Source organism: Chaetodon trifascialis, chromosome 2 (genome assembly GCF_039877785.1).
Source record: "Chaetodon trifascialis isolate fChaTrf1 chromosome 2, fChaTrf1.hap1, whole genome shotgun sequence".
Classification (NCBI taxonomy): domain Eukaryota; kingdom Metazoa; phylum Chordata; class Actinopteri; order Chaetodontiformes; family Chaetodontidae; genus Chaetodon; species Chaetodon trifascialis.
The window spans coordinates 12,294,173-12,322,003 of NC_092057.1; the positions used below are offsets into that span (position 1 = coordinate 12,294,173).

A 27,831-nucleotide genomic window follows, 5' to 3' on the forward strand; every position below is an offset into this window, starting at 1 on the left:
AGATTTAAATTATGATGTTAATTCTAAAATTCAAACACACGATAAAGACAAATCAGTGGGCAATCAATATGATGCTGCAACATCAACAGTTCTCTAACCGTTGTTCTCAGTAATGCTGACATCAGGCTTCTGGGGTCCTGCTGACTCCATCCTCCATGGAAGATTAATAGAACAGCAGCACAACTGACAATGTTATGGTCATCTGAAATTGACCCTTAGTGTCCACGAGATATTGCCAGTGTATTTCACCAATTAATTACCCCAATCAACTAAACTGAATTATGCAATAATAAAACAGAATGTGCTTAAGATAACACATAACTAGTACTGGAGGTAGTCCATTATGGTGGTGGTGCTGAGCACCAGAAGAAGGGCTCAGACAGATGGCTGCGTGAACACACGTGACTCACCTAAGAGCTAGAAGGGAGAGGAGCTGATTGTGTCTCTCAATTATCCCAGCAGATGAAAGTAACGAGCGAACAATACATATAGTGCCCCGCTAAATGGGCTCTAATGGGAGAGATAGAGACCGGGGGAGGGATGGCTGGATGAGAATGGAAAAAACAGACTGAGGAGGGGGTGGATTGTGTAAGGGAGGGATTGTTGTGTGATTTGATTCTCGTGGAGAAGTAATTGCTAAATTACCTCTTTCCTTTCATCCTGTGTTTTTGTTTGTCCGTCTTTCATAATGGTGCACTTTTAAAGGCATGTTACCGCCTACTTTTAAGGAATTTGAGGAGCTATTTCAAAGAGCAAAAATATTTCGAAGGAAAATAAAGACACCAGACTCTTTCTTCTTCCGTTCTTCCCTTGTGTTAAGACTGTAAACACATTCCACACTAACAGAATGCCTTAAGATTACATTAACAAAAAGAAAGACTGACCTCTTCATCTCTGTTCATCACATCTGTTACAAAGATGCTATTGTGCAAAAAAATTGTCATAACATATGAAGCTTAACACAACCAGTGCTGGTTGAAAAAATATTTTTTCTGAGTTTGTCATTTGTTGGGTCTGCACTGGTACCTACTTTATTCATGTTGTTTACAGAGATAGACAAAACAGGGACCCACACATAAAAAAACAGCTCCATAGTACTACTAAAGGTCCAAAACTCCACAGGGAACCTTTAATGTGGCCAACAACTTAATATTTTGAAAGGATAATGAAGCATAAATTGCTTTTCTTCCACTCAATAATGGCACATCCTATTAGCGTTCTCTGCACCCTTGTGGCCTACAATGCCTGCAAACACCAAAAACTCCAAAACTATACACGTTCAGAGGTCTGATCCACTATATACTAAGCCAACATAACACTCAAAGTTCACAGCATCAAACACCACTCTAAAAGCTCAGAGTCTTTACTCCCTACTGGATCCTTACACTCCAAATACTGTGAAAAGTATTCAGTCAAATTTTAGGGGAGCCAATCTTCCCCTGAGGTGTGACTGAGACATGTGCTGGCCCTGAGTCTGGTCTGCCACAGAGATAAACTCAGGCCTCCTGGAATGTGCCGAAGACGCACAGTGATGGAGAAAAAAGGAAAAAAATGGATGAGAGGCAGGGGAGTGAACAGGTGGTGTCCGGGGTTTGTGTTAGAGCCAAGACACTGATCCAAACCATGGGACACCGGGCATGTAAGCAATTAAAGTATGTCTATAAGTCACTGACCAGACTGGGAAGCTAATGTAAGTGTAATGTTTGTGTGTATATGTGTGCGTGGGCGTGTGTACATGTATTTCTGATGTTGTGGGGACATAAATCTGTTCACAGACTCACATTGTGGGAACTCGCCTTCCTTATGGGCACAAAACGCCCTCATAACGTAAATCATTCAATTTTAGGGTGAAGACTTGAGTTAAGGTTAGCATTTGGCAACAAGTGGTTATGCTTACATTTAGGGTTAGTCACCAGCAAACGCATTTAAGTCTATGTAATGTCCCCAAAAGTGATGGAAAGACCACTCTGTGCGAGTGTATGTGTGTTGCACTACTCCTCAAGAAAGTAGCTTTACTTGCCAAAAGGCTTGTTGCAGAATGTTTGATGCAAGCACAGTACAAGGGTGAAGGATACTGTATTAATCTTCACAGACCACCATAATACATTAAACTGTGGCTTCTTGTGCCACAGCAGCTCTGTGTACAGTGCACTAACCGGTCTCAGACAGAAGCTTGATGGACTCCAGCACGCGCTCGGTGTAGACCCCAGGTTCGTAGTTTTCCATCTCAGCGTTAATGATGTGGACCACACGAGCAGCCCGGCCCCGGATAGCTCCAGCAGTTCGGTCGAGAGTGTCCACATCTCCCTCTTGCAGAGCAATTACACATTTGTTGACATCCTCAAGGATGTGGTTCTCTGTAGAGAGAGAGAGAGAAAAGAAAAAACAATGACTGTGAATAGAGGTGGAGGGACCCAACACTTTCTTCACTGTGGAGAAATAATTCTGTTTCGATTCTTCACAAAATGATCTATTTTCTTTGGAAATGGAATATTTTTAATATTGTGTGCTGATGATTTAAATCACTGTTAATGAGAGAATTTATAGCAATAATTCATGTTTCTCCCTTAATGTGAATTAATAGTTCTTTATTTAATTAATCTAATCATCTTTCACTTTGACAAAACATGCCTGTAAATTAACTAAATCTGACAAATGAATGGGAGATGTTGGTTGAAAAAGACCAAAATTCAATAAGTAAAAATGGAACAAACCAAAACTCAAGCGATTTTTTTTTAGATTGTTTTGCTCTCTGCCTTTGTGTTTTCTTATTACCCAAATTGTGATTTTCTTTTCACATCGAGCAGCCAGAGAGAGAGCCCCTTGACCTGAAGTTTGAAGCTGCCAGGGTAAATCTTCGGCAGTGAGCGAGTGGAAATTAGGAACACGTGGTTTATGTTCTTCAGTTATCTGTGAAGAATTCTGTGCTGCCTCATACCTGACACGGACAGGAAGTCATCCACAGAGGTGATGTCATCCACAGCCTCAGTCAGGATGCGCACCTGCTTCTCCCACTGATCCTTGAAAACGTCCATGTTGTCTTGAGCCACCTTGCTTTGGGGGCGGGCAGCTAGAGTGAGGGCAGCGTTGATAACCTGCACGGAAGAAGGGTCAACAGTGTTACACAAGGGATGCAAATAACAAGACGTGCAGTGTAAAGTTAAGGGATGAGGCTGGCATTGTCCTGTATTTTCATTGTAGTCAACAGATCCCATGAAAAGATCAAAAGCAATGATAATCCTGCATTGTATTGCATTGATGTAAATCTTTAAACCAAACCACAAATATACAGTTTCATTGAAAAAAAAAAAAAAAGCTAACTTATTTAACAAAACAGCTGACTGTAGTCTTTGGCAAACATTACTCAAATCAGAGTAAAAAGTGCACATGTTGGGAAATATTTTCGGCCTTCACTTCGATGCTCTTATGTGTATTTACAGCAGACGGTGGTGTATGCTGGAACGACTCAAACTGCACCGTCCATGTTCATCTTAATAAATAAATATGTCACTGAATGCAGTGGTGATGCTCACTGATATGGTTTTAATGGGATTTATTTCCAGTAAGACAAATATAGAATATCAACAGATTTATCCTTTAAACACAAGTCAGTAACCTTAAAAAGACGTCCTTTTTTTTCTTTCTTTTTTACAGCTTTAAGACAGCAAAGTTATCTTTTCCAAAAATGTAAAAAGTATCTTGACTTCAAAAGTCTGATCTACGGAAGATAGAGCATTTGGCTTCCGGCCACAGAAGATCAACATCACAGGATTTTAAAATCATGAATATAGAAACAGCAAATTTTACGTCCCTATATTCTTTCTTTTGGATGAGCTCCATCCTGCTGAGACTCTTCACATCAACAGACGTCCTTAAGAACAGGCAGTATTAATCATATCACTACGACAGCTGGCATGTGTACTTTAACCAAAAGTAGCACTATTTTTTCTTCCGGTTCTTTATCACATCTTGTTTTTCAGACATAGTTTTAGTTAAATTAATCTGATGTATGAACAGAGACACTATAATCTGGACATTGCCGTTGCTGAGGTTGTGTGTTTGTCTGTGTGTGTTTGCATATGTGAAGATAAGGGACTGTGGTTAACTCTACCCAGAACAGATGGAAATATCTCTCTTTGTTCCACCCCCTCTTTGTTCCTTCGTCCCAGTCACAAAGGCTTTGTCTATTATGTTTTTTTAATCTGTCTGTGTTGAGCATTGCCAAGAGGTATCAGGAGACGGCTTCTCCCCAAGTTTTTTGAGTAAGTGGGTCTCAGCAGGTGTGCATAGCGAGTCCTGCACGTTGGATCCTGAATCTTAAATCCTGCCTCCCTTCTCCACCTCTCCCCTCCACTACTGTGTTGCATCCCATGTGAATAAGGCCTACCGTTAACCTTGGAAATAATGGATCGATTTTAACCTCCTCCTTTGCTTGCATCCTGAGAAACAGTACTACAAGGTCCACCTACACATTACTCAGAGCTCTTCCTCCTATTCTGCCAACCACGATTCTTTCTTGTCATTTATACCTAGTCCAATTTCTGAAACTCTCTAAAGATACCCCTCTGAGGTGAATTAAGAAGAATTTATACTGACCAAAACATTTTGACTTGTGCAAAGAGTTCTTTAACATGGGATAAAAGTGCTTTTTTAAGTCCTCACCTGTGGACATAGGCTGTCAATTTGGGTGGCAGCCATTCGAACCAACTTCACACCCTCTTCATTGTTGGAGATGGAGCAAGCCAGGTTAGCAACCTGAAAGAAAGCAAGCAAAAGAAGGACATGACAGGCTGAATGCTTTTTGAAGGACAAGAACGCAGAAAAAAAGATTCAGCATTCCTGCACTGGCAGACTCTCCACTGAAAAGGTTCACATTTTTCCAATCTGCCTGTACACTGAAACAGTTTTTGCTTGTTGCACATGTTCTGTCCTACTGGTTGTAAAGAGATACTGCTCCAGTGCATGTCTAATGTCAGTGATGGGGACGCATCAGCAGTTAAATAAGATGCCTGCAGCAGGAGGCAAGTGCATTTTTGTGCTGGACAGACAGACAAATTTCTACAGACCGCTCTTGGTACAGAGCTCTAAATGAATGCATTAACATTGCTACGTATAGAGTGCATGCATGTCAGGGATGTGACTTAATAGAGTGACATAGCACATCTTAGAATATAGCGTTCATTTGCCGGAAGGTAATTGGACTAATTCAGATGCAAAATGGCCACGTTCATACAATATGTACATAGAAAGCCTGTGACTAGCATGTATAAATCATTATGGGGCTCGGTGAGTGCAAGGAGGTGCTTTATTGTATAGTTAAGGTGCCAGATGGTTTTTGTGTATGAAACAACCCTCACTTTGATTCATGTCAGTCTTTCTGTTGAAGTACTTGATAACATGTTTCCAACCTGACTCCTTCATTGAGACACATAACTTATCCCAGTCATTTTTTGAATTGTTTGTCAAGCTAAGCCTGGTACGGAGCTGTACTATTATCTTAGAAAATATTCCCTTTCTTTTTTTTCTTTTTAACTAATTACATTTGACTGATGGCATTTGAAGATTCTGCGATTTGCCTCCTGCATGCAGTACATCATAAAGACTGATTGCTTAATGGGGATTGTATGAATCATTTGAAAAAGCAGGAAGAAAACATTAGAAGTGCCATAAAATATTTGAAAACACCACAACCATATCTGCAGCGATCTCTTTCTGACAGAAACACACACACAGTCTGCTGTGCTCCCATGTGAAGTCATCATATTTCTCCACAGTATCACTGTACTTCACAGTTAATTTTCATAACTTCAAACTCTATATAATCCAATATCATCCTTAAGTAAATCAGATTTTAGCATGAGCCCGGGCTTTGAAATTGAGCTAAACAGACACATGCCTGTTGGCAGCAAAAGGTGCCAGTCTGTATTAGCACTTCTTGCGCTCACATGTCACTGTTTGAGGCAAATTGAGGTAAATCAAATTTGTGTTAGAGGACTCTTGCTTAGAGCTCTGTCTCTTTACTCATGACAGCAATGAGCACATTGATGGATTGCAGTCCTTTCTGTGAAGCCGTGTGTGTATGTGTTTAAAGCATGGTCTGTGTGTGTGAGAGAGTGTGACTGAGAGCCTGTATTCCACATAAATGCTAGTGGCCACTTAGATTAGAAAAACATACAAAGAAGAATTTCAACAACTATTCCAACATGATTTAAGTTCCCTGCATTTGCTAACAGTTTTGCATTACAGCAAACTATTCACAGGAACCTTTATTTTCTCCTTGACTTTGCAACGGAAATTTGCTTACAACTCTGTTCTATTTCCATTTTACTTTAATGATTTACAGCAGCTTTGCTTTGTCTGACTGACAGAACACTTAAAGTAAAACTCTCCTGCCTTGTCTAATCCTTCCTAAATGCACGTATTAATATGACGTGGTTAAAGAGGCCTAATTCAAGAACTGTACTTTTGTTCTAATATAATTTGGAGTATTTGTCAGCTAAAACTGAAATCACACTGAAATTGTCCTCAAATAATAAAAAGTGTCATTTGCTCTGTCTCAATGAAGTAGCAGAATATCAAGAAGTAGGACAAAGGTGCAGCACTTTTTTTTTTTTTCCCATTAGCTCTTTTTCCAATTACTGTACAATTGCAGTGCCTGACCAGTAGAAAGCAAGCCTCCACTCTTTCTCTAGTTCTGCTCAGGCCCAGCAGCCCTCTGACTGCTTTAGTCATGCCCATGGGATGCAAAGGTGGCAGAGGGCTTTTTGGAGGCTGGAAACATGCCCATCAGGCCCACTACCACTTAAACAACACAGAGAGCTGGGCCAGGGCCAGCGCTGCAACATCCAGCCAAAACTACTAATTGCAATTATCTAAGGAAGTGCCTCTCCTTTGAGGTTTTGGGGGTTTTTTTTCCGAAGAGAGGAAAGAAAAAGCAAGACAGAAGGTTTGAGACTGCACCATGGAAGCCTAATGCTGATATGGTCAAGGATGTTGGAACAGAATATGCAATTCAAAGAGGTGTGTGTGTGTGTGTGTGTGTGTGTGTGTGTGTGTGTGTGTGTGTGTGTGTGTGTTTGCATGTCCCTGTGTGTGTGAGAGAGGGAGAGAGAGGGAGCAACAGAGAGATCCCTGCTGAATGCCCATTCTTCATTTTAGCCTCGAACAAAGAACTATCGATTTTGTCCTTTTGCTCTGCCCTGGATAATCACTTCAATTCTAATTTGATGAAGGTTTCCACTGCAGTTGGAGAGATGGGCATTCTCATGTATGCTATCTAAATCACCTAAATGGAGCTGAGTAACTGAAAATAGATCTGATAGTGTCATTTTCCCCCATTTTTTTAGGCACAGGGTTGTTACTGAGAACCTTAAACCTATTGCCAGGAAGCACTCAGGACGGTAATACATGAATTAACATCTGAACAGCCTGTCATTAGTGCTATTTAGCAACGCACATAATCAGTTTATCTCCATGAATCTCCTCTTTGTTGTACATATGCTCTATTCCTGATATAATACCTAAAACCTTTGATGAAACACACAAAAAAAATCTTCGATCGTATTGGATGGAGTGAACACTTGTGTGATGGTGCCAAAGAGCAGGAAAGCTGAGCCAGAAGACGACTCTCCTTGCTTCCCTCAGGACGGTCAGTGACCCCCTAAACCATGCCATTTCCAGCAGCTACACCGCACAAATCTCCCTTCCAGTGACTCTTAAGAACAACTAATCGAGCCAGTGTCAGCCAAGGTGCCAAGCACAACAGCTTCACCCGAGGAGGAAGCAGGAAGTGGACTTGAAAATCAGAAGAATGGCGCTGAAAGAAGCGATCACTGGGGATGACATTTTAAGATGTAAGATGTAAGAAAAAGGCACTTTGTTCTATTAAAAGTCTCTTATCTGGATGTTTACTTGTTGCAGGGACGGTGTTGGCGAGGGCTTTACTGACATGGGCTTCAGAGTTGTCTTTTATCTCTTTCAAATGCACGAAAGAACTGAAACAGCTCTTCGTCAGCCTCTCTTCTGCTTGTGCACACACATGAGCAAAGACATGCAGTCACACACAAAGTAAATAAATCAGCCTGCCACCATAGATGGCGCAGAACACGGAACAGGGGAATACAGTATGCAGACTGTGAAACAATTACAGGCGTGCCCTCGCAGGAGTACTTCTATTTGCTTTAGTCATGAGCTGTCAGCTCCCAGATGTGTTGCCTGTATGTACAACGTATTGACCGGAGGTGACAGAAACAGGTTAACGTGCATGACATTAGGTAACATAGCATGTCAAGTTCTAGTCTATAGGGGATATCAAGCAGCAGCAGTCGACGACCTTCTGTAACTGACTAAAAACCACACCTTTGAAAATCAATCCACTGTTACGGGGTGAAGTGTGTATTGCCTCAGGAAGAATGCCCACAGGGCTCGCAACAACATCAAACGGCATGCCAGACCTTGCAACATATTAAACAAGAAAAGAGTGAAACAACAAAAACAAAGGCAAGAGATCTCCAAGCATGATCGCGATGATAATGGTCGGAATGTCTGTTCTACGCTTGGATGTTGCTCAGGTGAAGGCAGTTCTCGGACAGGATTTGACACAATAACCTGTATAAGACAAAAAAAAAAACCTGCTTTCCTTATTGAGTGACATGGTCTGCTCATACTGTATGTGTGCGTTCACAGGAAGTGACAAACAGGGAACACCATTTTAATAAAGCGAGAATACAGCAAAATATCATGATCTATTAACAGACAGTCAAACAAGCAAAGTGTTGTTTCTTGCATGGTGAGGATAGGACATGATCTGAAATTAGGGAATGGCTTCAGGAGTCATTTTGATTACAGATTGTTGCTTAATTGCTCCCTCTGCTACCTTTTTCCACCCCAACCTCCACCCACCTTCGCCTGAGAGACAAAGTGGACCTAAATTGCAAGTGACTCTAATGCACTTAGGAGTTCTCTCTACACTTCCTAACTCAGAATGGAAATGAGTTTAAGTTACTGTCTACTAAGTGACAGGTCCACTAACGTGGCTGACTGGGATACAACACTACACTCCTCCACCCACTGTTGCCCACACACCCCTGGTTCATCAACTCCATGCATACAGATGCAGTTGCACAAATGCAAGCATGCTTACAGACAGAGAGTGCTTCTAGGTATTTCTGGTACCTGAATGTTTGAGATAAAAGTTGCTGCTTTATAATCATCCAAAGCTAGACTGGGAACTGCTGCAGATGAACAATCAGGGGTTCACCCATGCATTTGATCAAGAGGATTAAAAATAAGACGGGGGTTGAGAACATTTGTCTTCTTAGGAGGATACACGGTACATGCTGGATGAAAATATTCATTATATTATTCTGCATTTTATTGAAATGGGAATTCAGTACAACACCACCACTAATCTCAACTTGAGTAATAAACGGATCGTTGAATCAACACTTCTTGGAGAGTTTTGATAAAAACTGTCCATTATAAGTGTCGTGAAGGGAAAACATGTGGCAGAACTTTTGTACTGGATAGCATTAGATTGTATAAGAGTTCCTAATAAAGTGGCAGGGAATGCAGGTTTCACTAAACATCACAGCCAGTGTTTTTAATGTGAATAAAAGTTAGCACGAGTGCAATGTGGCTACAAAACTGCCAAAAAATGAAAAACACCACAGAAGAAAAATGCTTTCATTTCACTCATGAATGTAAGAATAGCCAGAGCGTTCATTCTGTGCTGCTAAACTGTCAGTGGCCAAAAAAAAAATCAAGTAAAGACATCCACAAAGGCCCCTTGATAGCAACATGGAAGTTCACTGACCCGATTTTGTACGGTCAATGAATCCTTAAGCTGATGCTTGGACGGCTCCAGCAAATACACACATCCCCTTTGACCAAATCTTTACAATGGGGATATGTACAGGTGTCTGTGATAGAGGTCAGGATGAACATGGGGGCTCAGTGGAAGTCAGGAGGAAATGAGACAATCCACTCTGTAGCACACTGATTATAGTTATATGCCTTGACTTTCTTTCACTGAAAAATGACTTCCACGTTAATTACCCCGTAATGTATTTAACGCTGCTCCGCGGTGTGTTGGGTGATTAAGCTTGCTTTTTGACAGCACCGTTTTTAATAGAGTGCTGCTGTGTTCACGTCCTGTCCTCTTGCATTCGTTCTTTTAAACAAGCATATAGTCTTAGTGTAGACCTTGATTTTTGGTCCTTTCATTTCATTGTAAATACTGTCTACAGCATCTAAAGTGTGCAGATCAAATAATAAGATTCTTTACCAGAAAAAGAAAGAAAGAGAAAAACCATTTGAAATGTTCTTTTATTCTAGTATACCTTTGTTATTTTGATGATGCTAATTAAGTTCTGACTGAAGTTAAAAACTTAATGCTCACAGAAAACAAACCAAAATTAAGAGTGGATCTAAATTCTACGATTCACAGGGAAATAAATACTGAAGAATTATGCCCTGAACCCAGCTGGGATACCAAAACCCATCAAGACAGACCCTAAAATTTCAAGCTCACAAAATAGATCTGTCAGTCTGCTTCCTCACTATGACTTTGATGATGCCACACCTGCAAACCAGTAAGACCTTTAGAAAATGTGGCCATGTCCTACTCATGCTGGGGGCCTTGTTCCTGGCATTTCTGTGACTTAAAGCCCTCATTCCAAAAAGTTGAAACATAAATAAAACAGAATGTGATAATTTGTGAATGCTTTTTGACTCATTTGAAAACAGTACACAAACAACATATTTAATGTTGGGACAGGAGCAACGAAAGACTGGGAAAGTTGTGGAACAGTCCACAGGTAAACAGGTTCACTGGTAACAGGTGATAGCATCATAATTGGGTATGAAAGGGGCATTTAAGACAACAATCCATAAAATGTAAAGTCTGATCACTACTAGTAGCTGATTATTAGATAGTTACGAAGAAGGAATAGTAAATAAGAATCTGGATTAAAATGTTCACTTTTACCAAGAAACTAAAATTGCTGGAATTTCCCTTTTCTCTCCTTAATTTTTCTTCTTTTGAGTCAATACGATTCTGATTATTATGTATCAAGGCTGTGATCGAAACCCTCCAGAAAATGAAACAGCCTTTTCAATCACATCATGGCCTCCATGACAACCATGACTGAGCTTGCACGAAAGGCTGACAGAGTGTGATTTACAGTGGTCGTTTCTCTGGCGCCGCAGCTGACAATTGGGTCTTCCTGTTAATACCATGCCTCGCTTCTCGATAAATATGATAATTTGCTGTGGGCTGCTGAGGAGGTGAACCAGCACTGCAAGCAGAGGTTGTACATGACACAACAGCGCGGGTGGATGACTACACAGTTCAGACGAGCACATGCACATGGCCGCAGATGTACATTGACACACCAAAGGAAAAGAGAGTGGAGGCACCTGACTTAACATAAAAGAAGATGCTAACAGTCTGTTTGTATCAGTCTGTACTTTGCTTGTTCAACCCTCTGTAGTGCTAAAAATCAAGAACCAGTGGCTTTTTTTAGTTACCACATCCACGGAGGCTTCAAAATCGGATTTATTTACATGGAAATTTGAATGCCTAAATGAAGAAGGCCACATGAAGAAAGGATGGGCACCAAGAGAGTAATATCTCCAACATAAAATTTTATTGAGCTCGACAAGGGACACAGAGGTGATTGAAACCAATATAAACAAAAATAAAGTTAGCTGGACAAAACATATGTATATATATATCTCTATATGTGTGTGTGTGTGTGTGTGTGTGTGTGCGCGTGCAAACATATATACATTAAGTGTGCATCCGCGCATGTGCTTGTGTGTGTGTCTGCACATGCTCTACGTGAGCATCTTACAGCTTCCATTAACAATCCTAGATGTTGGATTATCTTGTCCACATTGCTGTGAATGACAAGGTATTAAAGACAGCGGGGAGAGGGGAATAAATGGCTGACTCATCTCCCCTCAGGCAGAGGGCAACTAGTCACGCTTCCTATTGGTCTTAGTGTCTTGCTGTTTTGCTGTGCTCCAGTCTTGAGGAGCAAAGGCTGGCTAGACTGATTTCTCTTCATTTTCGCCACAAGCACTAACTGGCACAGGGGATGCTGGTACCACCTATACAGTCCGAAAGTTGTGTCAACCAGGTAGGTAGTACAGTATTTTGTTCATCTTATAACATCTTTTGGCTGGTACTGCAGCCGCAGGGGCCAGACTGTCTCTCTCACAGGTCTTCTTCGTTCCTCTCCCCCCCCTCGCCACCCCAAACAAAAAAACGAAACAAAAAAAAATAGAAAAAAAGCAGCTAGGGCTGTTTCAACTGAAGTATTGATTTCTCTTTGCTTTCTCTCTCTCCCCCTCCCACCCTCCCTTTCTAAGAGTGCTAGCCAAGCAGTCGGGCTTGGCACCAAAACATAATTATGAAAATGGACCTCTGGGTTGTTTCTTTTAATCTCTCTGTACATTCAACAGTCCCTCTGCAACAGAAGCTATTTAAAAACTGTTTCAGGGGAATTGAAATGTTTAACCCACTGTACTGTAAAGAAAGGTATACTTATTGGTGGCATGACATCGGTCGCTGTCTAAATCAGGTGTGTAACAGAGGCGTCGCTACTTTTAGCCAAAACTATCAGGGAATGACAATCCGGACTCACATTGTATGTTGTTAGCAGACCAGCAGATGTCCAACTATGTAGGCAGAGCGAGATTTGAGTGCTCGATAGTTTCTGTGAAATGCTGGCATCAATTTACACTGTGTGGCACCCATGACAAAGTGTCTAGAGTCAGACAGCAATTGCTGTTCCCTCCCCAAAGTACAGTTCAATGGCCAGTGCAACCAAAATGACACAGCCAAAGTCAGGGCCATTTTCAAGACATTAAACTCTGCAGCACAACGTGAGATACAGTAGCTGCAGTATCAAAACTGCTATGCTTTCTTCCTCAAGGTGTTACTGTTATGTTTCAGTGCAAAATACCATGAAGTAAATGAGTAAATGAGTAAATGAGCATGTTTATGATGTAATCTATTTTACCTTAGTTGTGTTTGGCCTTTCATAGATTGGAAAATTATCACCCTATTTACAGGACTAGATTCTCAGTTGATCCAAAGGTTCTATAACACCACAGTCCAATCTCAGACAAAATGTGAACACGGCAAGACCTTGACATTTCTCCACATCACATCCCTCTGCCTCCTCACATCTGTCTAAGGCACAAGAAAAGCATGATTAGTCCTGTTGGATAATAGATGCACGCGCTGGGAAAGGTCAGCGGTTGTCTGCCCTTAATGCCTCAACCTTTAAATTGGGGGATGGGCAAAGAGAGATGAAATTAAAAAAAAAAAAAAAAGAGCAGTGAGGATAACAGTCGGTGGCAGAGATTTACAAGAATCAATAATTACTCATTCCATGTCATGCACACGTGAGGCATGGTGGAGATAAGTAAACATCACAGCTCAGGGGCACGAAAAACTCCATCTGCTAACAAAAGCTGTCCTCTGTCAGTGCTGAGATCAGAGGCTCAATGACTTTATTAGCGCTGCATAATTTTGGGCCTAATTTTCTGTTAGTCATTTTCTGTTTACAAGTTTTCTCCATTTAAATCCTGTAAAAAAACAAAACAAAAACAAAAACAACACAAGTCCTTCAGAGAGCCCAGACGCATCAGATGGAGTTCTTGATCTGATCTGTCTGGTGTATTTGTATCTGAGGAAGTCTAAATGTGCCGGTGGAAATGTCACATTGATTCCTGTGCTTTTACATTAATGCTTGTGTGATTTTCTCTCAGGTGAGAACAGGGAAGTGTGAAGACGTGAAAGGCCATCGCGGCGCGGGCTGTAGGCAGAATTAACAGCAATTAAACTCGTCTCCGTCCGGGTGGCCATTAGTCCTCCTCCATCTTGGGATATTATTCCTAGTTGGGTGTTAATAAATAACACCTCATGTATAATGCAGTGTGCACCTCAGCTCTTGCAGATATTTGAGCAGTTTTACAAGTATAATTTCTGTGGTGATATACAGGACACTGCAGTACACTGTGTATTTTGTACAGCTACTTTTCTGCGCAGTGAAAAAAGACAAGAGGTGATAAAACAGTGATGAAACAGAGAGCACATAAGAAAAAGTGATAAAACAGGAGATCTAGAAACTTCTTCTTTGAGGCGTTCTGTCTTCAGATAATTTTCTCTGCTGTCACTTCATACAGCAGAATTCTGCTCACATTAGGATGAAAAAAATCATTGTAAACATTTCATTTTCCACTTTACTGCCTTCATGAAGACAAACGTTTTGTTCAGGGAATGTTAGTGGCACTGCACATCTATCTTTGATTGATGTCAATTCTACAAAAGGCTGTTAACGTGTTTCAAATTATAACAGTAATGACTTGGCACACTTTTTGGCAGAGGACACTCACCGAAATGAATTGCAGCAGATCTAAGGACCCAGTGACCAGACAAAATCAAATTTGCTATCACCACAAGCCTTTGATGCAATGGCTTTAGCTAATTACTTCATTAAGGAGCAGGCATAACTTTTGCCCTAGGTTGCCAATTAATGTGAACCCTGGAACCAAATGTGTTATAGGTGCTTTTCTTACGTTGCAATGATAAACTATAAATTGTAAGTCCAATTAATTTAGGATTGGTGTAATTAAGGTTGGGAGCTGAACACTGCTACACCTATTGCCCCTTAGGGAGTAGTGTATGGACATTTCCACAGTAAATAATGCTGTCACTCTTTCCACCTTGAAAATGCTCTTTCGCATAAAGAACTCATTAAAACATGTTGCTGTCATCAACCACTTTTAGGAAACGGTTGCCTTAATGTTGCCTTATGACCAGCTGTGGTCCAGCCTGTAGCATTTAAGGTTATTTCCACAGTATAACAGACGGCAGGTTGTGGGAGTCACCATCAGGGCATATTCACAGCTGCCGTCCCAGGAGTGTTGTTGCTGCACCGTGTAATTGGACATTTGTCTTAAAATCAGGCTGTTTATGCTTCTCAAATGAACTTAGACTGACACTGAGTTCGGTTTATATGTACAGATCCTGATCATATGTACAGTCTCAAAGGGCTCCATGATGGCTTTTTTTCAACCAATAGAAACTGTTCACGTAAAGGTGACAATGACAGCTTGTCCATGCGGTTGTCAGCAGATGAGATGACTTTTCCCTCTCTGGCATTTTTGTAAGTAAACATGTGTTTTTTCTATCACTGCTCACTGATCAAACTCAGGTGACCCATTTTGACATTCTAACTAAATGAAATACTGGTCAGCCAATGCACTGACACCCTATAGAGAGGTGCCGAAAATACTGAGTCTGTTTCAAGGCTATATTCACATACCAGTGGTAGCTACATTTTCAACATCCAGCTGGCACAGACAGGCATATTAACAGTTAGGATTTGATCTCTACCCTCACCAGAGAGACTTTGAGGGAAGGGGCAGCATTTACTCTTGACACAATGAATAATTAATTTTCCATCAATGTTTGCGCTTTCTTATTTCCTTTGTGGCAAAACAAGAACACACCAATAGCATTATTGGTGAATGAGCCTTAATTGCTGCTGGTCTCAGTGGGACCGCTGACTTGTTTCAATTTCAACCCCACAGTTCTCTAAGAGTTTTCTATTCTATCAGTGCTGTAGTTTTTTTTTTCTCTCATATTATGTTGGCTAACAAGGGGAATTAAAGTAGCTTCCAACAAACAAACACCACCAAGAAACTGTAGAAAGATGTTCCTTTTGTTCATTGGTTCGGCATTTTTAGTTGTGAGTCATGTTTTTGACCATAAGGAATAAAGAATAACACAGTATGCAGCACCACAAACCAGACTGAATTGTATTTGCTATGTGCTGCTGTATACTTACCACTACTTACTGTCCACCATAGTATGTGACCAGATACTGCCCCTCAATGAGTCTAACAATGGAATGAAAACAGCAGTGTCCACGGCATGTGCGCACTTTCTGCAAACAGTCCTAGAATGTAATGTGGCGCCTTTTATAGATGTGAAAAACTGTAGGACTCTAGACCTGTGACATGTAAAGAAGATGAGCACCCATACTGCAGCAATGAACACTCTTTTAGTTATTTGTTTAAGAGGGACACACTTATTGTAAGTGGCTTTGGACAAATGAATGTAATGAATCATTATTGTGTCTATTACAAAAGTAGCATGAAAAGGAGTGTGAGTGAGTAAACAAGGTAATGACTTTGAACACAGCAACACGTGACGATACTCCATTCATGCACTAAACGTCAAGCTTTCCAACATCCACTGACAATGATTGACCCCAACACCACATCCTTATTACTGCCACAAATTACTCTTACATTGCTAACCACATCGAAAATGCAGTCACGTAAAAAATTTATGAGCAATACGGTGGCCTGGCATTGTACCACTTGCAAGTGCCAAGCAACCACGCAGATAATCATATCATTTCACTGGTTCAGTGAATGGATTGGGAAAACATATGCCCTTGTTTGCGAAGCTGAGGGTGAGTAGTCGAGTATGTTTTAGATGTGTGACTGGAGAAATGCACCTCAGCTTGACACAGGAATTCAGATGAAAAACACGACATAGCAACAACTAACATTTTTAAACTCAGATGTGTTACTTGTGCTAAATTACTCATCAGAGCTGGGGGTAAATCTTCTGCCAAAAACCTTTGCCACTCAGATGAAACAGAGTTTCGGGGTAATTGACTGCGAAAGGTAAAGCAAAGAATTTCTGGATTATTTGCCATGGTAACAGTTGTCTCTTCTCTTCAGCTAACACTGTTGTGCAACTATAGTCTCCTCATGTTTTCTCTTTATTGCTGCCCCTCTTGCCAGAATTAATTCACTGGAGCAAGAACTGAATTCTAAGCTGAATGAAGTGTGTTGATATGAATTTATATGCTGTAGGCAAAGTGGCGAAGTTGTGCTTTCAGAACATTTGGGTGGCACTTCATTTGACAGCACAGTAATTACAAAGAACTTAGTACTTACTGGACAGTTAATGACCGTACAAAAGACATGTCATTTACAGCTGGGAACATCGTAATTACAACAGTAATATAATTATTAGATGTTTTTACAAAAGTGCAAGGATCTGTTTTTAGCATACAGCAATACGCAGAGCAATTACATATTAACAAGCAGCCACATATAACCTGTGTAATTACGACTCTCCAAAAGTGAGCTACATAAATGTGTTAGCAAGTACATAATAAATAATATTAGCAGTGATATGGAGTATATGAAACTGGACTATAAAATCATGTCAGTGAGACACACTATTTTTGTTTGCTGGGCAGAATTATAGGTGTTTTGGGTTAAATAAAGCTGTATTAAAAGCATTTTTTATCATGCATTATTTTGGGGGAGGGGCCAACAGTGACCATGTCAGAGACCTGAAGGTCCAAACAGTGCCCACCAAAAAAACCCCACTGTGGTTATATGAGATCAGCGGAGGCGTGAACACAGGGGGAGGGTGGGGGGAGGGTGCAAAGTGCCAAATCATTTGAGGCAGAGCCACATCCTCCCCTTCATTTTCCCCTCTCCCCACCCCACCAAAAGTAAAGCTCCCCTCTGGAGAGAGAACGGATGGCTCCTTCTGCTCCATTAATCTAATGACAATGCCCCGTGACTAAGACCAGCTTAGCAGGCATTGCTCATCCCCATTGGCTCCTCTTTCACTTAGCATGCCATCTATGCATGAATGCAACACGGGCAATGACAGCAAAGGAGGAGGAGAAAGAAAGTAAAGAGAGACGGAGTTGCTGCAAACAATGGCCAGATTATACAGCACTCTGGTGTCCATGGTTACCGAAGGATGTCACATACACGTACTGATGAATGGTTTAATGAACCGTATTTAGAAAACTGTCAAAATAGTGCAAAGAAAAGTCCTCAGATTTCCCAGAACTCATATCTGTGATTATCAGTGTACTGGGAAGAGTAACAATGCAGGACCCTGTGAAAGAGAAAAGCAAAGTAGCATTCCCATCAACACATAATCTGTATTAGATGGATGAAATCCAATGAAATTAGATGGAAATTAACAAATGAACAAATCAAATCTGAAAAGGCCACCTTCCATAATTTGCCAATTTTTGTGGCGCCTACAAAACGAGCTAGCACATGTCAACACCATGTGACTGACTGCTCGACAACTCGCAACAGGTCATAATCTTATCTTTCTCATTAATGCTACACAAATTAGCTCTTCATCATCTAGCAATGAAAGCCATTCCAGCGCAAAACCCTTTGCTGCTACTGTAACCACTCTGCATCACAAAGTGAATGCGAGATAATTTACATAATTACTACGTTTCTGCCAGAATGAATGCAAAAAACTGCAATCCAGTTTTGCAGTAGTGCAAGAACAGTCAATAGGTACAGCAACAACAAATCACTAGCTATTCAAGACACATGTGCAGCACAGCTACGGTGGCGCCTCAAGTTTAATTCAGGCTTTCGGAGACTATGATGTGTTTTTAGTTCAGCCCTGTGGAGTAGGTAGTAGAAGCATCGCCTTCCATCTGACGCCTCTGGGAATGTCACTGCTCTGTGGTGTATGTGTTGCTTGCTGATGTCCGCAGGAGCACATGTTAGTCCAGCGTCTCATAGGAGAGACGTCTGCTTCAGCCTAACCTCTGGGGAAATAGCGACCAGAAGTTGGCTGTCAAATAGCAGAGCCGCTGGCCCAGAATAGCATGGGGTCAGTGTGGAAAAATAGGCCTCCCACACAACACGAGCAGACAGTGCTTCTTAACTAAATGTGTGACATTGAGTAGAGCTAGCTGCCAAATATTCTTACCCACATTAGGAGTTGATGTAACAAATCTGTTTGGGTGTGACATTGCCACATAAACCCATGTGAACCCACGGCAATGACTGAAGTTATCAATGACAGGAAGCGGTTCTCTCACCCCCTGAAGTGAAGACGATTCAACTTTATTTGTATTAACCTAATGTAAAGTGACAAAAGCTTGACGAGGCTTACATTAAGAAACACGCCATGAAGACAACACCTTGCAACCTTCTGCAAGAATTAGAAAAAAAACATTGATGAGATTGAGTGAAAAGTTTATATGAGACCAAGGCTTTTACAATGATCAGTATGAATAAAAAGAAGCTTGCAAGAGGAGCTACCCTCTTCAGCATGACATGGTGTCAGACACAAAAGACCCGGTATAGCTTATTTGATAAAGGCGATGCACTTGATTCTTGCAGTTTTGGGTTGCATTCATATGTTTGAATGCAGTTATTGTAAGTAGCTTTGTATCAAAGAGTCAGACAAATAAATGGAATAATGGAACAGGTATAGGTATAGAATCAGGTAAGATAAAGGATAAAATGATGCTGATGGCCATAAATCAATCTTTTGAGCACCTAAAACACATTTTTGTTGTTTTGTTTTGTTTTGTTTTGTTTTGTTTTCTCCATTATTCACATCAAAGCTGACCAGTGATTAATGGGTGTATAAGTGCTGTTTTAACAAAAGGTCAGTTCATATAAATGCACTTTTTTGGGATATAATTGACATTATGGATTGAAATAAAACTCTATTATGACACTTAGTTAGAAAAAGGAAAAGGTTTGTCAGAAATAATCCCTGGATCCTGATCTAGGGTCTGAAACAACCCTAAAAACACTTCCATGCCCACAACATTATTTTGGGATAAAAACGTCCCCACCTTGACGACTCAGTCTTGACTGAGTGTTCTGCTACTGTATTATCCAGGGGGATGTTTGTTGCCATGGTGACACAGAAAGCAGGAGTATTTGATTATTGGCTGAACAAAGAGCAAAATGAAGCATAATTTGCTATTCTGAAAGACCAACAGGAAGGGATTAAAAGAATCTACCTTGCTATATCATTTGCCTGTTACTGCAGGTACGGCAATTATGAGCACCTCACTTCCTTGTCATTACCAATGTATTAGACAGCAAATTTGAGAAATATTTGTCCATACATAGGGTGTAAGTGCATATCTTTCTGTGCATTTTGAAGTTTAACATTCAGTTACACTCATTTCTGGCTTTCAAGCAAAGGACAAACACAGAGGCGATACGCTGGTAATGATGCAGTACTCTGTGTCTGCAATTTTAAAGAATAACTGCGCTTCTGAATTGCTGCCTTCTTACACAAGTATAGGTGGTGTTTGAAATAAACATGTTGTGGCTTTACTTCTGGCTTTCATTCTAACTTATACAATAAAACACAAGATAACCTTGAACCTGTAAATGTTTCTTTATGATCCGACATTAGGGAGGTGAATACTGTCATCCACCTACTACAGTCTGCCATAAAAAAGAGTCTTGACAGCAATACTGTATAAGAACTAACTTTTTTTTTTTTTTTTTTTTCTGTACAAGGGAGATTTTCACCTTGGCTTTTATAATGGTGGAGATATTTTGTTCCTCCTACTTTGTTATCCACTCAACTGTCAAATTCAAACAGTGTACATTTCTTTGTATGCCCTCTTGGAAACACCAAACAAATTCATGTGAATTTACTCTGTTGTTAGAAAAATAAGCTATAAACACCACGACCGAAACTATTACTAATAAACATTATACACATTGATGAAAATCTCTCTCACACGCATACATTTATACATACACTGGTGAACACATGCATACACACCATAGTGAACCATGTGCATATATGTGAAACATTAACTATTGCTGCATGTGTGAGACAGAATTTAAGTCTGAATCGTCTTATGGCTTAGCAGATTGCACATCAGCTCACAGCCAACATCACATCTGTGTGAAACAGCTGTATGACACCCAGATGTATGCACTCACACGTCCTAACGCTTTTCCAAGTTACTCTTGATTTCCGAGTCAAATAGCATTATAGCTCTGTGTAACATGTGAAATGATCCCCCCTGTGGATGCATTTAATGCAATAAGATCAGACCAATGAATGCATATGGATCAAATGAACCCAAAATAACACACATTAAACTCAGAACACACAATTTATCACATTATGTGTTCTCTTCAATGCATATAAGAGCACTTGTGCACAAAAAAGAACAGTCTGTACTTCACAATAAGAGATAGTTCAGTAAGCTGTGTTTACTATATGGGGTAGAGTGAGCGAGCGTGGCTAACTCTGGGTGGTGTGGTCTGATGATCTGAGCAGCTACCAAGAGGACGAGAAATGCCTTGTGTGCTTCTGTGTGCACACATCATTTGCATACTCTATGAATCGGATCAAAGATAGTGTGATGAGCTGTGCCTGCCTCATGAATATGCACGAGGCAATGTTCTGCTTGCATTATGAGTCCATTTGGGCCTGAACTGCACTGCTGTGTTTTCACTCTTGCTTCCACCTTATCCAGGATATTCTCTTCACCTGTGACCTTTGCAAAACAAACCACAACTTATCTGCCTTAAAGTCTTGAAAGAAACTGGGAAATGGAGAAGAGAAAATAAATAGACAAAGCACAAAAACTGCTGAGGAGAGAGATAAGACTACATTGGGTCACAGAAGAGAGGAAATGAAATTAGGTATATGTCCTGTTTGTGCTTGGTTGGATTTATGTTCCTGCTTTATTTATTTCATTTAAGGAAAAAAGCAGCAGCAGGACCAGACATGTGGATATGTTAATAGCTGTGATCATGAATTTACCAGGCAAAAATAGGATATGACTGAACATGGGTCCCAAAACAGGTTAATATATGAATGGTCAACTAGATACAACAGCAGGTACAATGTCTTGGGACCAACTGCAGGTGGGATGTCGTGAAAAACTGGGACAGATGAATAGATGTCTGTTTACTGATTATATTGAATCTGGTGTAGTGTCAGTGAATCTGTGCAATGATTCTGAATATATATTACACAGGTTTCTTTAAAGCCGAGGAGCTTTTAGCCAACTAGCTGCGACGTGAAACTCCTGTACTCTGAATATTTTATCATAAGGATGAGGACGGAAATTTTTTACCTTAATGACCCCCCTCCCTGCCTGCTCCTTTCTTAAAACTTGTAACGCCATCTTAATCATCTAAAAAGGAAGATCCCAATTATCTATAGTGCTCCTCGCTAGAGCAATGCCTCTCTGTTGGTGCCAAAATTCCCTTCTTCTCCAAACTTGTCACTCCACATTTGACAAAGAACAAATTTCTCTCTACCCATCTACTCTATTGTCTCATGATTATTGAACAAATGCCAATGTGTGTTACTTGGTATCTTCAAATTGTTATGGTGATTAGGGGAGGGATTAGGACAATGTTGCTCAATCTTACCTTGAACCCTCGGACACAGAGTGCAGACCACGGATTTCACCAGAGCTTCATATATTCATATTTGTTTCACATACAAGTTGTCTTCTTCTGTTTATTATTATTATTTTTTTTTTGCCGGTCTTGCTTCTTTCTATCACCGTGTAACTGAATTAAGCAAGGTGCAAGTTAAGGTTGTTGCTCCTTTCTCAATCAAATTATTACAAGTATTAATCATTTGTAATTATTAATTACAAATTCAGTTAACAGAAGGGCAGCCATGTTTCATCACCATGAAAGCCTTAGAAATAGATTTGTTTCAACATATATTTTCCCAGAGGACCTGACCTGCAATACATAGCGCTTTACCTTTAATAAGATATCTAGGACAAAATCACTGGGTCCTTATGCTGTAGGTTTTTCTTCACTCACCTAATTAATCAGCGATGGGTGGCGCCTGCCATCACTAGCTTGCATTATTCGACATTTGTACTGTGGTAAAAAGCCGTGGCTCTAATTAGGAGAGATGATCTATTTTCCATAATGAGAATTGATGGCTTTTCTTCTGCACCACCAAACATTTTCTCTCATTCTCTCACCCTTTCCAAGTGAGGCCCCCATTCTCTCTCACTCCCCCATGCAGACACACTGTGGAGCTGCATATAGAAAAGGACCAAATGAAGCACTGTGTGATTAATGGACTTAATTTCCAGCAGATTTGACTTCATGATGACAGTCCACTTCACCTCGAAAGCTTTTTGATTATTAGATTTAAGCCCATGTCAAAAAGTCAAACAGCTTACAGATGAAGGTCCCTCCCCTGATCGCCCACAAAGTTTCTACCTGTCCTTCTAGCAGGCTTTCCATTTATCCTTGTTATTTTTATGCTTCGAGCACAGTATGTGATCTTTTATATAGCATTCATGTTACATGAAGGAAAAACAATAAGAAGAGAAACATCTTGAATCACTTGTAGGCTAAAATGCAAAGCCGAAAACGGCTTCTGTAGAGCACATGCAGCATGCCTAACTTAGTCACCTTGTAAGACAGTGAGCCCATACACAGTATACTATAATCTTGTTGCCTCCCATGGGTGTCAGAGCCTCCTAATCTTTGAACACAAAGACAGCCCCTCTCTATGTGGCTTTGCAAGCCTCTGCTAATGCTGTGTAAACATTGCTGCTGCTGTTTGCCACTGATTTAGCACATGTTAATATTACATGAGACAGAGGGGCCCTTTGATGATGTAAGTGAACACTCAAACTAGGGCTTTCCACCTCAGGGAAGGGGAGACGGGGCTGTGGAGCAGTTCCTTTGAGATTTGCTTCACTTCCGCATATGCAATCTATCTTGGTAGGAATTCATCATAGAGGAGGATTGTTCTAGTTTCATATACCAGGACTGAGACAAAAGCTAATAATTCAATGTATAAAGTGAAACATTAGAGCTGGTGAATGATAACTTCAGGATTTGTTTGAAAAGCAGACAGATTAAAGCAGCTTGCATTTAAAAATCAGGATCTGCCAACAGAACTTATACTCACTGTAGTTCCTTACATCATGGTATATAAGGGTTACGTTACTCACTCTGACGCACCTGGACAATATCAAATCATGCCCACACAGGGCAGGTCAGGTGTTTCGACTGGAAAAACTATTTCCCAACAGCTGAGAAGGTCTGGCCATGGTCAGCTAACCATGGCTTTCGTAGTCAGAGGAGGATGATGAAGAGTTATTGCTGCATGCAGTGATTCTGGGCTTCGGTGTAGCAACTCAGACAATTTCATATTTGAGATTAAAATGCATTGCAATGTGTTCTCACATTATGCCTGCTGATTTTTACATGAACATATTATTTTATTTCAAAATACTGACATGGTACTTGTTATAGAGACATCCTTTATAAGAGTAATGTTACAATTTGGTGCATTTCCATTGACATGAAAGCAGTTAATTTGAGTAAAAAGTAAAGGAGAAAATTAAAAAAAAATCTTGATATAACCAGGATTGGCAAAATAAACCAGAAGAACGTAATAATAACTAAAATATGTGTGTTTCTTTTTAAAAAAGGCGTTCTCTGAATTTCGCATTATTATTATTATTTTGAAATCACTACACGATTCAGGAACCACAACTCACTGAAATGATGACCTGATCTGCCAGTAACCAAACAGGACATGTTTAACGCTGAAATCAACCACTTCCCATTTTTCTGAATGAAGGAATGAATGGGTGTTTCCCAAATTTGGAAAATCTGAAGCTTTACTATACGGAATGTTGTGGCATGTGGTGTGCATTGAGAGCTGACTGAGAAATATTTTCTCCTAAATTTCCCTTGAGTTTCCCAGAATCTCATAAACTGAAAGCCATCTTAAGCCTTGTGCAGTGATCTAAGCAACAACACACCTGTGTGCTCCAACCAGCTCCCCTGGTCTGTCAGGAGCCTGTGGCCAAATTCTGTCTTCTGGGAAACGTCCTTCATTACTGCTGCACCAACCTCTCATAATCCCACACCTCCCACAGCCACCACTGGTCAATTCAGTGAGGATGAAGGCAAAAAACCTGACCCCTTTGTCGCTTTCTACTCTCTCTTTCTCGCCATCTTTCTCTGACTTCAGCCATCCACCAAAACCGTGCTTGTTAGTTTGCCAGCTGGCATCATCTTACTCTAAATTTAAAAAAATGAATTTTTAGAGTACACACACAAGTACAAAAAAAATCTGCGAGCGTGTACACACACTCCCATGCATGTGTGCTCTCATAGACTCACAGCACAATGTCATCAATAGAGCTGTATAAGGACGAGCAGGCAGGAGAACGAGAAGATCAGTTTCAGGAGAGAGAACAGACTCTTGATGAGCCATTAACCTGCTGTCGGTGAGGGAAAATGGCTGTGGGACGTGGTTTAATTTACCCTTTTATAAAGAGGTCGTTGAATTGATGAGCCACAGGAAAAGAGTTACACCCCTGGTTTGGTGTATTAGCAATGCTGATGGTGAACAGTTGAGTGAGGAACTGGAGGAGTAGTCAATATCCTCAATCAATCTAAGCTTTCAGAGAATCACTGCTACACTTGTGGTCAAATCTATAAAACTAATAATATGGATTTGGGCAGGCCTCTCGTGGAGGAATGCTCCAATTTGAACAGGAAATCATTTGAAAGCTCTTCGGAAGCACTCTTCCTTTTTCATTCTTTTTTTTTTTTTTTTTAAAGGAAAAGTTATTGAAAACAGAGATATATATGGCAAAGTAGGATAAATGATTTCCATTTTTGTAAAATATTTTATTTTGTCAGCCAATGCTTTCATTTATCTGTCTTTGGGCTGCTCCTTCTCAGTACTGAGTTTAAGATCTCTCTTTAAAAATATCCATCAGCAGGTACAAAGAGTCAATTTTCACTTTGAAATAAGGTGCCAGAGAGTTCTATGTGCTCTCCTCACCATCCATTACAGTAGCTCTATGGATGATAAATTTTAATAGACAAAAGATGGCTAGTGAAGGTCTTTCCATCAATGAAAGGGAGAAGAGAAAAATTGAAAATTATGGCCTATTTTGTGCGTACATGGTATTGCAGGTTGTCTGCTGATCCATTTCAAATGAATAGAACTGTATCCTTGATCATTCTGGCTCGTAAAATCTAAATTAGACATGGTTGTTTCCTAGAAAACTGTGCAGATGTTTTTTTAATTGTCCTGATCATTATGTGGGTGGAGCACAATCATGTGTCTGTCCTGCATTTGCAACTGAATGACACAAAATCTTGAACTGCTGACCCACAAACATGCCTCATATACTGCTACGGCTGCCACCGTTTCGTGTGTGTTTTGTGTGTGTGTGAGTGGTTGCAGGTGAAGGGGTGTGGAAACCGGACTCCTCCTCCGAGCCAGCCGCTGCCCAATCGCACGCAAGCTGTTATTTCCTGCCGGCTACAGGAGTCGTCTCAGCCTGGCAGTCGGTGGCTGGCATCTTGCGTGACCAGTCCTTCGCGCATGCAGAAAAGCATTCTGTGGTCTGTGGTAGTTTTTGTCCGAGCTTGTGCTCTTGATATTTTTGTTGTCACCAGACTCGGATTGATTTTGCACATACACTTAGTTATATTGTTTGTTAGCCTCGATAGGCTTAGGGGTGCTATTTCCCTTTGTATTTTGGTTCTCATTTTTCACCTTTATTGTAGGCCTCATTTCGGAGGGTTTTATTTCCATTTTCATTTTGTTTGTGATTCAGGTAAGCTCTCGTTTTGGACAGTCCTCTTTTGGTTATAATTACTTAAGCTCTCAATTTTGGAGAGTTCTCTTTTAGTTTTGATTATTTCATTTGTTTGAAAAGCACCCACTTGCTCTTTTTGTTGTCTTGGCCTTTGCCTTTTGTGCATTAAAACAATTTAAAACACCTGGATTTAAATAAATAACTAATTTCAAGCATTTCCATCCGGTTGTTTTTTTGTTACTTCCCTACCCCTAGCGAGCTAGGTCATAACATATACTCATGACTGCCCTCTTTGTATGTATGATATAAATTGTAGGTGTAGCAAAAAAAGTCACTGTAGTACCCAGCCATGCACCTTAATACTGTGCATGTCCTCATCCACCCAGAGGCCTTGCATCTTTGTAGGACTTAATGCTTTGTACCCCATCTCCTGACATCAGAGCTGCAGAAACCTTTTGGACAAATATCAAATCCACTTGTTGGTTGTGTGTGAAATACAATTTCACCAAGAAGCTTAAAGTATCTGTGTGTACACTGTGTACTTATGTGAAAAGGATAGAGTAATCCAATGCACTCGATATCCTTCACTGAGAGTTCATGTTAATTGAAGTTTCATAGCATGCAAGAACAGAAAGCTCTGGCCTGATGGGTAATAACTCCAGGGGCACTGAGCTTCACGTTGAGGCCCATTTGAGAGCTAGCATTTCCTGCTCCCCTGATACCCAGTAAGAGCAGGAAATGGGAAGCGATCTACATGAGGAAGGGCACACACCAAGGGCTTATTATCATTCTTATTATCATTCATACTTTTGATATATAAAGATTAGATGAGATCAATTATGAAGGTAACATGCTGAATTGTTAATCCAATTGTTAAGAATCATTAATTAACTGAGGTTCATATTTGACTGGTGGACAAACAAGAGAACAAATTGTGATTATATTTGTCTCCAATGTGTTGTTCATTAAACGGTCTCCATGCTATTCCAATGACGTCTATCAGGCAAGTGCACAACTACAAAGTGTCTGCATTGCTTAGTTGTAAGATATTGTTTGTCTTCCCATTGATTAATCTATAATAGAGGTCAAACACAGCCGTGCAAATTTAATACAATGTTATGAATTGTTCAACAACACGACACCGAGTTCAAGGTCCTCATCTAATCATTTCTTTACTAGATTTTCAGAGATGATTTTTTCCTCAGAACGCACACTGAACATTAATCATCTCATGACTAAAGAGATTAAATCTGTTTTACATACAGTCTCTACATTAGAGACAAAAGGAGACACGTCTTGATGTCATGCACTTTGGAACACCGTATTGTTCACATCCTTGAAAAATGAAGATAATATATGATTCAGAGGCAAATACACATTATGGGACATCTGAAGTGAT

General features: G+C 40.4%; 1 protein-coding gene across 2 annotated transcripts in view; it reads right to left on the reverse strand.

Annotated features, from left to right (window-relative positions):
• ctnna2 (catenin (cadherin-associated protein), alpha 2) overlaps positions 1-27,831 on the reverse strand; it is a 315,779-nt gene that overhangs the window by 32,446 nt on the left and 255,502 nt on the right. For both annotated transcript variants that reach the window (XM_070971232.1, XM_070971240.1), the window contains 3 exons: positions 4,663-4,755; positions 2,939-3,095; positions 2,157-2,357 (listed from right to left, as the gene is read on the reverse strand). In XM_070971232.1, coding sequence (XP_070827333.1) covers positions 2,157-2,357; positions 2,939-3,095; positions 4,663-4,755 — 451 coding nt within the window. The remainder of the gene's footprint in view (positions 1-2,156; positions 2,358-2,938; positions 3,096-4,662; positions 4,756-27,831) is intronic.